Here is an 11,939-nt window from a genome sequence, read left to right on the forward strand (position 1 = left end):
AGATAGATAGATAGATAGATAGATAGATAGATAGATAGATAGATAGACAGACAGATATAGAGAGAGAGACAGACAGACAGACATACATACATACATACATACATACATACATAGACAGATAAGAAATGAAAAGGAAAAAGCAGGGGAAGGGAGAACAGAGTATGCCTTTTACTGTATGGCAACACTTAAGATACACAGGAAAGATATAAAATATGCCCTCATATTTCAAGTATCCACTAGGGGTCTTGAATTGCAGCTCCTCAGGACAACAGGGAACTAGAGAATAAATATAATGCAAATGCCTTTCATTTTTTCTGCATTTTTTTCTCTTTCCTGTACATGTTCAAATACACAAGGCTCTACAAACTTTTTTACATTTTACACAAATGATATCAATTGTATACACAACCTTTTCCAACTAACTTTATTCACTTAACATTATGTCTTCTAGAGATGGGCTAACGGTAAGAGATACAGGTCTAACTTACTTATATAAGTCTGTGTATACACATAGGTATCTAGACTCACAGAAATTCACCTGCCTTAGCCTCCACTGGGATTAAAGGCATGCATTATTACACCTGGCATGATCTAATTAATTTGAACTCCTTTGTAGTGTTCCATTCTATAAATAAAGCAGTTATTTATCCAGAATTCCTATAAAGTTTATTTCCATTTTTTTTTTAAAGCATTGCTTTGTTGCTTGTTTGTGTCACATATAAACAAACTTATACTACAATAAACATCTTGGTCTAGTGTTTTCTTGTACACATGCACATTTTTTTTTTCAGAGAAAGAAATCTAATGACAGTCTTTCTGGACTGCAGAATATAAATCTCAACAATACCAAGACTTGAGAAATTTCCTCCAGAGTAGCTCCAACTGACACTGACACGCCACTGTATAAAGAATAAAGAAATTCGTACCTTCTTAAAAATGTCTAACAATCTTGTCATTCTATGGTTTTAATTATAATCTTCCAAATTACTAACATTGATTACTAAACATCTTATGCTTTCCCCTGGTATTTTATTTAAACTCTTATCCCTAGAATATACAAGGTCCTTAGGTCAAGCTCCAACATGCACATACTTTTTAATAATTAATTCTTTTTTTTTTTTTTTGGTTTATTGAGACAGGGTTTCTATGTGTAGCCCTGGCTGTCTTGGAACTCACCCTGTAAACCAGGCTGGCCTTGAACTCACAGAGATGGGCCTGCCTCTGCCTCCCTGAGTACTGGAATAAAGGTATGTGCCACCGGGGCTGGAAAGATGGCTCAGAGGTTAAGAACACTTGCTGTTCTTCCAAAGGTCCTGAATTCAATTCCCAGCAACCACATGGTGGCTCATAACCATCTATAGTAAGATCTGGTATGCAGGTAGAATATTGTATAAATAATAAAAAAAAATAAAATCTTAAAAAAAAAGGTGTATGCCACCATAGCCTGGTAAAAAAATAATTCTTATAAATCTTCCTGTTTCAAAAGAAAAATGTCACTTTGTTTTAAAAAAAAAAATTAAGTGGCAGTATTCCTTCCCATTGTAGGATCAGAACATACCCGATCAGTACCAAAACTTTATTCCCAACTGGTCATGGACAATAAATCTTTTGCCTATTCACAAGCTGAATTAAAGAAGCGGGAGAGAGCCAGGAGTGGTGGAGCATGCCAGTAATCCCAGTACTCTGAAAAGACAGGAAGGTAGGAGTTCAAGACCAACCAGGTCACATAAACAGAGCTAGTCTAAAAAATAAAAAATTAAAGGAACGAGTTGGGTGGTGGCTGCGCATGTCTTTAATCCCAGCACTCAAGAGGCAGAGGCAGGCGAATCTCTGTGAGTTCCAAGCCAGACTGATCTACAGAGTTCCAAAACAGCCAACCCTGTCTCAACACAAAACAAAACAAACAGCAGAAGGTGGCAAACAATGGCTCAGTGTGTAAAGGCTCCTGCTGCCAATCCTGGCAACATGGATCTGATGCCCAGGACCTCTACATACATATCATGGCATACCCCAAACCCACCCCCAAAAAAATAGTGAATGTAATTCTTTTTTTAGAAAAAGAAATGAAGGGGAAAGGAAGAACGTAACTGGAGATTGCTCCAAAGAGAGGAGTACTCTGTTCACAGTTGAAGCTTATGCCAACAAAGTGACTGGTTTAACTGCTGCCTTAATCCTCATCTAGGCAACCATTTGTCATCCATCAACACATACAGTGAGTTTGCAGAGCAGCCAGGCTAGGTCCATCCACCAAGGTCCTAACAGCTGAACTACATTACGTTTGCAAACCACATTTAGCTAACTACTACTATAACCACCTTGAAGGTGCTTAAAATTTTTATTTACTTTGGAAAGCACTGTGTACAGTATCAAATTACCAGTATTTTCTCATCCCTCCTACGGCCAGGGAAAATCCACCTGTTTATATGAATAAAATCAAGCTATTTGTCTCTTAACAGCTACTTTCTCTTTTCTTTTCTTTTCTTTTTTTTTAAGAGTGAAAGAAGCTAAAGGAACAAAACTATGTATCTTAAAAATAGAACTCCAAGCTAGGTGGTGGTATTCCAGGCCTCTAATCAATCCCAGCACTCCAGGGGCAGAGGCAGGCAGATCTCTGTGAATTCAAGGCCAGCCTGGTCTACAGAGTGAGTTCCAGGACAGCCAGGGCTGCACGGAGAAATGCTGCCTCAGAAAACCAAAACAACAACAACAAAGATAATGAAGAACCAATCATTACCCAATTTAAATTTAAGAACTCTGTGTTGTATCATATAGTTTTTAGGGCACTAGCATAAATGTTCTACCCAAGAAAGATAATTTAAAATATGCATATAGAATATGAAGTCATCTTTCCAACAACAGCAAGGACCTGATGATACAGCATGCTACTTTTCATATATTGACACCATTACTGCCAGTAAATACTACTGCATTCTGCTATAAAAACCAAAACAAATGCTGGCCAGTGGTTCCTCATGCCTTTACTTTCACCACTTGAAGGGCAGAGACAGATGGATTCACCTTAGTCTACAGAGCAAATTCCAAGACAGCCAAAACTACATAGAGAAACCCTGTCTTGAAATAACTAAAAAAAAAAAGAAAGAAAAATAAAAAGCAAAACAAAACAGAAAACCAAGAGGTCTGGAGAAATGAGTGACTCGATGCTAAAGAGCATTTATTGCTCTTGAAGAAGATCCCAGTACCCACAACCATTCATAACTCTAGTTCCAGGGAATCTGATGCTCTCTCTTGACCTCCATGGACACAAAATGTATGTGTGGTGCACATACAAACATACAGGCAAAACACTCACACACATAAATAAGTCAACAAAATAAAAAGAGAAACAAGTATTAATTCAAACAAACTTCAACACTAATGTAAAAGTAACTTTTATTTGCCTGGTTCAATTGTCGTCTCGAGGAGGCTTACTGCCTCTGTCTGCTAACCTAGGTTTAGTGTTGAAAGCTTCTAACCTCCTTATGGTCTAATCTAGGCCTGTTTCAGCCTCTGAGAGTGACTGCTTAGCAGGCTCACCCTTTCTTGCTCTTTCTGGGCTCTGGGCTCACTGGTTTATTAATTCAGGTGCTCTTGGTCAAACTCTTATCCCAGCTGACTTACTCAGTCTGGCTTTTCTCTCGGCCCTGAATTGCTGTTTGGCCTCAAACTAACTCAAGCTATTTTTTTCTAGTCTTCTGGCTCCTTCAGTCTTCACCTGAGCTCTCTCTCTGCAACCTTTCTATTAATGTCCAGGTAAAACTGACTCTTCTTCCTCTCATTCTCTGTGTTGCTCCTTAAGTAGCTTCCCTTTTCTCTCTCTCCTCATGAGAGTTGGGATATCCTAGTCTGTCAAATCTCTGATTTGTCACTTTTTCTGCCACTCAATTAGACATCACTTTCAAACATGGGTACTTCCTTCTACAAACTAACTTTACTGTCATTGCTTGGGATTAAAGGCATGTACTACCATGCCTGGATCTTAAACTTTCATTTACCTGAAACTTGCTCTATACCAGGCTAGCCTTGAACTCAGATCTGCTTGCCCGTCTTCTAGATTAAAGGTGTGTTTGTATTCCAGCCAGATCACCCAGAGCTAGAAGGTCTTTGGATGTGATCTCTTGCCAGAACAGCCACGTTCTGAATTAAAATTCCTCTACACACAAAGACTTTCAATTTCTAAGTTTAAAAAGTGAAATGTACCAGGAGGTGGTGGCACACACCTTTAATCCTGGCACTCAAGGAAGCAGAGGCAGTGGGATCTCTGTGAATTTGAGGCCAGCCTGGTCTACAGAGTGAGTTCCACAAGAGTCTCGGCTACACAGAGAAACGCTCTTCTAAAAAATAAACAAAAAGTAAAATGCTTAAGTTGGCCTATACATTGTGCTGATAATAAACTCACTTTCAGTTCTTCCATTTAATGCATAAAAGAGCAGAATGTCATTTCTTTGTTTCAGCCCCAGGATTAAGTCTTTGGATTTCTAGGTAGCTATTCCACAGTGGAGGGCTCCTGGAGCCACAGAGGCAGCGAGCTGACTGACCCAGCCGCCCCACAAGGAGGTGACTTGCTACATTGCCAGGCCCTTGCTGCTGTTGAAAGGGTGACTTCACACTGTGTTGTAACCAGATGCACAGTAAATACATCTTGCATTTACTGTAGTGAGACTCAATAGTTTTCCCCCATCACTGGCAAATCCAGGTAAGTTAATAAAGGGAAATATCCAACATTATCACTACAAACACAATCATTTGGAAGCCTGAGATACTTCCCATAATAAGTGATTTCACTGTTAAAACTTTGCAGTAATTGTTGTGTTGATGGAACAGAACTATAATTTATCAAGTCAATGAGAAGCAAATAATCAGTCAATTCAAACTGAGCTAAATTTTCTTACAAGAGATACTGAAAAAAAGCAAGCTAAAAGAAACCAAGTAAGCTTCCCCCACCCTTGTATCGTAGGCTGGCAGTGAACTCACTGCAGTAGTCCAGGCTGGCTGGAATTTGAGAACCACACATCTTTATTTCCAAAGACTTAGGATTACATGCATGCATCACCACTCCCAGCTATCAACAAATATATATATGATTATATATATATGCAGGGCATGGTGGAGCCCAGCTTTACTCCTAGTCCTTGAGAAGCAGAGGCAGGTGTCTCAAAAAAAAACAAAGTAAGTAAATAAAAAGTCTAAATACACAGAATATTGACATTTATATTCTGTGACTTCCTATAAACATAACTTATCTTTAGGCAGGCAACAGGAGTTACCTTGGAGCATGGTAAGACATGGAAATAAATTTTAGTTTTCATGACTGTTTATCCATCCCACCCCATCCCCTTTGAGACAGGGTCTCGCTATAGCTCTGGCTGTCCTGGAACTTTTCTATGTGGACCAGGCTGGCCCCCATTTCAGAAATCTGTCTGCCTCTGCCTCCCCTATGCTGGGTTTAGAGGTGCACGGGATTGGAGGATGGGGATCCATGGGGCAAGATCTCTTGTAGCCCAGACAGGCCCTGAAATCACTGTGCAAACAAGGAAAACATTAACTTCTGATCCTCTTGCCTTTACCTTCCAAGCACTGAGATTACAGAGAGATGCCACCCACTGCCCCTGAATGTGCTAAAGAACACACCCCAGACTTTTCCGTGGTGGAAAAGCACTCTTACCTGCTGAGCTGCCACCCCGCCCCTACCTGTGACATTTTCCACAAAATAGTAGAAACAGTCTGAAGCAATGAGGCAAAACATTAAATCTAAGTATGTCATTTTCTGTATTTCTAAAATATTTCCTGACTTAAAATAAAAATTCAGGGGCTGGAGAGATGGCTCAGTGGTTAACAGCACTGCCTGTTCTTCCAAAGGACCCGGGTTCAATTCCCAGCACCCACATGGCAGCTCACAACTGTCTATACCCCAATTCTAAGGGATCTGACACCTTCACACTAATGTACATAAAACAAAATTAAATAAATTATTTTTAAAAATAATAAAAAAAATAGAAATTCAGAGTACAAATGACCAAATAAAGCAAAAACCACAGTCCATACAGTGTTCAAAAGGAAATCTCTGAAATCTGGGGTGCTAAGCTCAGTTGACAACCTTCAGAAGAGGCTCAGTTCTTCCCCACTGACTCATGTACAGAGGAGAACAAATTTACTTTACAATAAAAAATGGGCTCATTTATGTAACAAAGTTCAAAGAAGCTTCATAGATAAGTTGCTGCTCAAGACTACATTTATCCAGGCTGTATTAGACATTGATAATCTAGAACCAGGAAGTTAAACAAAACAAGAAAAAGCTTATACACAATGGCAGGGTAGAAATACAAAGTCCATACAATAAAGCTCATACTGTTTACTTAAAAGAGAATCCATCAAACTTTCCCTTAGAAATTCGTTTTTAAGTTCAAACAAGCTTGTCTGACTCGTTACACAGGCCTCTCATGCTCAAGCTCAGCAAAACATGAAAGAGCAAGTGCCCGACAGTGTGACAAGACACAACGCACAGCATGATGCAGTGTGCAGAGAGCAGGGAACACACACAGCACCTTTAGAGGCCAGGTACTGAGTTAATGAGTTACATGGAGTTTGAGGTAGCTCCTTTAAGTATACTAGCTTAGCGGACAGACAGAATGAGCCAGTACTTCAAAAGGGAAAATCTAGAGAATGAATGGTAAACCAGTAAATACTTTTTTGAAAGTTTAAATGTTTCAAAGGCAAGTTTGAATTATATGGAAAATTCACTACAGAATTCAACGTCAGGTGACTTCAGACAGTAGCTGCACTCTGAGGGGAGCTGCTGCTGGGCCGATGCCTGAATCCCCTGCACAGCCTACACCCTGCTCAAGCCCTCTACCACCAGCTGGGCTTCCCTTGCTGTTTCTCTTTATGTCTCTTTATCTCTTTCTTTGTGTGTCAGTCTGTCTGTCTGTCTCTGGCTTTCAGGACAGGGTCACACTATGCAGCCCTGGCTGATTTGGAACTGGCCTTGAACTTGTGATAATTAATTCTCCTGCCCCCTAAAGGCTAAAATTACAGGCATGAGCCACCAGGCCCAATTTAGTGCCTTACAGTTTTTATTTAATAGGTACAGTTTTTAAAAAGCTGAGCATAAAAACATGAGCAGATTCCTTATTAGCTGTCTTCTAAACATTGTTTATTTGCTGGGCATTGAACACAGGTCCTTGAAACACACATTCTCACCATTTAGATACAACACTTCAAATTTAAGGCCAATTAATGAGCTAACACAAGGCTAGCATATTATTATTTTCTCTGTTTTTCCCAGTCTGGTTTTTTAAATTAATTAAAAACTGTCACCCAGGATTACAATGAAAAATCTGGACATAAATTGTCATACCACGGGATTAACAATAACATTCACTTAGATGGCAAGCTTTGAGCTGGCCAAACTAAGCCCTGTATTTGTCACTCTAGCCTTACTGCCAATGGAGTCATCTGCAATTTCTGGGCTTCATGGATGAAGTTAACTTCTCTGAGATGGACAGAGTATTTCCACAGGAGAGTGTCTAACTCTTGTTCTAGCTACTTAACCAAGGACTACAATAACACACATAAGCCTATAATCCAATTTAATTAATCATCAATAATAGATCAGATTTTGAAATTTCTGAAGACACCTACTGACTCAAAATATCCAAAAAAGTGAATTATAAGCCTTAAAAAAAAAAAAAAAAATCTGTCTAGGCCCATAAGAGCCTGCTGAAGCTGAGAGCAGTGGTGCATGCTTATTACCCTAGCTTTCCAACAGCAGGAGGATCTTTGAGGATGGCCAGGAATACACAGTTGAGTTCCAAGTCAGGCTGAGCGACAGAGTATAAGACCTCATTTCAAAAACACAAGAAAAACCTGCTGAACGCCAGGCATGGTGATCATCTATGAGTGGCCGTGGTGATGCCTCACACCTTTGATCTTAGTGCTCAGGGGACAGAGGCTGGTATATCTCTAAATTCAAGGTCAGCCTAATCTACTGAGCTAGTTCCAAGAGAGCCAGGGCTACATAGAGAAACCCTGTCTATGTATACAGAGAAAAACAACAACAAAAAGAAAGAAACTATGTAACATCCATGTAAAAAGACAATTTTCACATCATTGCATATTGCCTAATTTTTTTTTAAACCTCTCACAGGAGTCCAACTCCTGAGGCCAGGTTAAAAATCCACCAACTTTCTAATATATAACTTGTACAAATACTCTGCCATAAAATTTTGCAACTTAGGAAGGGCAGTGGTAACACACATAGCTCCCGCACTTGGGAGGCAGAGACAGGTGGGTCTCTGTGAGTTCGAGGCCAGCCTGGTCTACAAAGAAAGTCTAGGGCAGCCAAGGCTACACAGAGAAACCCTGTCTCAAAAAAAGAAAAAAATAATAACTGCAACCAAAACAACTAAGGCAACCATGCAACTTTGGATACTCTGTTTAATATATCAACTAAGTGACCTAATGTCATTCATCAATCTAAAATTTAGAGTATTTTTAATTTCCACCTAATGCCACAATTTTTTTTGTCTTGGTTTTGGTTTTTTTGAGACAGGGTTTCTCTTCGTAGCCTTGGCTGTCCTAGACTCACTTTGTAGACCAGGCTGGCCTCGAACTCACAGAGATCTCCCAACCTCTGCCTCCCTCAGTGCTGGAATGACAGGTGTGCACCGCACCCTCTAATGCCACAATGTAAACACATACTTTCAGTTCATGGATCTAGTTGCTTTAACTACTTTTAATCCCTTTATACTTCCAAAGTAAAAAGTCTAATTCTCTCCTAGTTTGTGATAGTTAGATTCACTATCACCCTGTCTCTGTGTTGACACCTAGCCTTAAAAAATTTCTGGAGGGAAAAAAAATTTTTTTTGTAGGCCAGGAAGATGCCTCAGTGGGTAAAGGCCATTTACTGCCCAAGACGCTTGTCTTGAGTGCAATCCCAGAGCCCACATGGTGAAAAGACAGAACCTGCTCCCAGAAATTGCCCACAGGCACGCCAGAGTACCAACCACAGGGGCGCACTGGCACACACACACACACACACACATGCACTCACAGGTGAACACACAAAATAAATGAAAAATGTCTTGTTAATCTTTATAGTCTATTAAAAAGATCCACTTATTTCCTTGTATCAAAGTCACAGTCAGCCAGACACAATGGTGTATGCCTAGAATCCAAGCTACTCTGAAGGCTGAGGTCTGAGACAGTGAGTTCAAGGCCGGCCTGGTTAACTAGATCTCCATCTCAGAGAAACTTAAGTTTCTGTAAGTCCTGTAAATCCTGCTGACAGCTAATAGCAGAAAACCTTTCACATATTTTTACATATTTGTTTACTTATTTATTTTGCTTTTTCAAGAAATGGTTTCTCTGTGTAGTCCTGGCTGACCTGGAACTTGCTCTGTAGAAAGCTGGCCTGGAACTCAGAAATCTGCCTTCCTCTGCCTCAGAATTCCTCAGATTGAGGTGTGAGACAGGCTTATTTTCAATCTTTAGAGAAGTAAAAAGAGGTAAAAGAGATTGCTATGGAAGTCAAACAGCCTGAGTTGGCACCGGAGAACCCACAGTGAAAGGATAAGACACTCACCCTTGTCCTCTGACCATACATGCCACAGCACCCACAAACACGTTTTTAAAGGGGCAAGGGGCAAAAGCAGCATGCTGCTGCTTGTTGTTCTAACACTTCAATAAAACTCAATCAGTAAACAAATTTCTTCACTCAATATACATAATAACTTCCAGATTTATGAACTCATATTAACCTTTTATTTTATTTATTTATTTATTTTTTGAGACAGAGTTTCTCTGTGTAGCCTTGGCTGTCCTGGACTTGCTTTGCAGACCAGGCTGGCCTTGAACTCACAGAGATTCACCTGCCTCTCTGTGAAACCCTGCCCGGCTTCATGTAATGTTAGTCTTTCGACATAATTCGAGTTCATCCACAGCTAGGTCCTTCTTCCAAAGGTCACAAGACACTCTCCTGTTTACAATCCCTTCTATCTGAGCCCTGCCAATATACATCACACCGAAGTCACTTGGCATACACGTTTCCTAAATAACACTTTCAGATCTTAATGTAGACCCCATATGCACTCAGCCTGATTTATATTCTTGATAGAAAAATCACAAATCATCTCCCTTTCACAAAAGTTCTCCTTTTGACACTGCCAGAACCTAGAGCCTTCAAGCTTTCAAACCAATCCCCCAAACCTAACCGCATACATCATCATCATCATCATCATCATCATCATTATTATTATATGCATTGGTGTTTTGCTCGCATATTTATCTGTGTGGGGGTATCGGATCCCCTGGAACTGGCGCTACAGGCAGACGTGAGCTGCCACATAGGTGCTGGGAATTGAACTCGGCCAGGGAGTGCTGTTAACCCCTGAGCCATCTCCCCAGCCCCCTAACAGCATACTTTTAAATCCTGTACTTTTACACCAAATTTTAAACTGAATATCAAGCTTTCTTGGCTTCCAATACTAATCTACATTTCTCTCATTTCATTGCAACACCCTCATCTTTCAGGTTGAGGCCTACGGTCCTAGCTTCCTCCCCCACTCCGGCTTCCCCAGCCCTAGCTGGAGCAGGAAAAGAAACGGAACCAATTATATTTACCAACACTCATTTCACAGAGAGCTGGTAAACAGCTCCCAATTTCCATTTCTGATTTCACAGCACACCATGCACCATGGTTATTTATCATAAACGTCTGCTTGAGACCTTTGTGAGCCATCTATACTCATGGTCTCCAAAATCAAACAATACTGCCAGATAATGCTTCGGGGAGGAGGGAGGAGCGTATGATTCACCAAAAACTGCAAGGAAGAGTAATGGAATATTTTCACCCGTGGCAGGCTAAGACTGAGGAGCTTTCTTTCAGAAGAGGGGACTGCTAAACCACCATCCCCTGCAGCGGTAAACCCACCAGCCTCACGGGAACAGGGCAAGGCAGACGGGAGAAGCTAAGCCGGGGTCCTCCCGCAGCTTCTCTGGAGGTTAGGGGAGAACAAAGTCACTGCTGCACTGTCATCTGAGGGGAAGGGGGGAGGGGGCGGATCATCCTGGAAACCCGGCCCCTGGGCAGGATCAGGCCGAGAGAACTCGGTGAGGCTGCCTGGGATTAACATTCTCGTTCCACTCCCCCCCCCACCGCCCCCCTCAACCTTCCAGACGCTCCCCTCCTCGCTCCCAGGCTGCCCGATGACCGCCCCTTCCAATCTATCCCCAGGCGGGCGAAGGGACAAGCAAGACAGAAGCCAGCCCGCGGGGCTGGGACCCAGCAGACACTCCTCAGCCCCCTCCAGCTCCCCACCCCCTACCCGGCCCCTCCACGAGCCCGGGGCCCGGAAGGCGGGGAAGGGGGCGCCGCACACAGGTGTGCCGGCCCGGAGGGGCAGCGCGGTCCCCGCCCGGCCGGGCCCAGCCCGCCGGCCCCGAGGGGCGCGCCGCACCCGCCTCCCGCTCGGTCCCGCGGCCCACGCGCCCAGCCCGCCCCGGCCTCCAGCCCAGCCCGCGGGCGCGGCCTAACTGCTCGCCCGCTGCTCGCCCCCCGGCGCCCGAGGGTCGCCGTACCTGGGCGGCGGCCTCCAGCTTGCCCTCGAAGGTGAAGTCCAGCAAGTCGGGCTTGAGGCAGAGGCTGTAGTTGATGGGCGACACCTCGGCGGGCAGCCGCTCGAAGGGCCGCTTCTCCGGCATCGCGGCGAGGCCCAGGCAGTGGAGGCGGCGGCGGCGGCGAGAGGAGCGGCTGAGGAGGAGAAGGAGGGGAGGAGGCGGAGGGCCGAGGAGGAGCAGGCGGCGAGCGAGGGAGGGGGCGGCGGCCAGCCACATCCACCGGGCGCGGGCGACCGCCTGCCGAGAGCCGCCGGGGAGGCTGGGGCGAGGGGGTGGGCAGACCCAGCGGGCGCCTGGGCCGGGCGGGCGGCGGTGCGGGCGGGCTG

The 11,939-nt window shown here is 43.3% G+C and overlaps 1 protein-coding gene across 1 annotated transcript in view; it reads right to left on the bottom strand.

Moving 5' to 3' along the window:
- Npepps (aminopeptidase puromycin sensitive) overlaps positions 1 to 11,933 on the bottom strand; it is a 75,614-nt gene extending 63,681 nt beyond the window's left edge. The window contains exon 1 of the mRNA XM_055619502.1: positions 11,575 to 11,933. Coding sequence (XP_055475477.1) covers positions 11,575 to 11,829 — 255 coding nt within the window. The 5' untranslated portion in view covers positions 11,830 to 11,933. The remainder of the gene's footprint in view (positions 1 to 11,574) is intronic.
- Between the last annotated feature and the right edge of the window lie 6 nt (positions 11,934 to 11,939).

This window comes from Psammomys obesus, unplaced genomic scaffold, assembly GCF_907164565.1.
Source record: "Psammomys obesus unplaced genomic scaffold, mPsaObe1.curated_primary_1811, whole genome shotgun sequence".
In the NCBI taxonomy this organism is placed as follows: domain Eukaryota; kingdom Metazoa; phylum Chordata; class Mammalia; order Rodentia; family Muridae; genus Psammomys; species Psammomys obesus.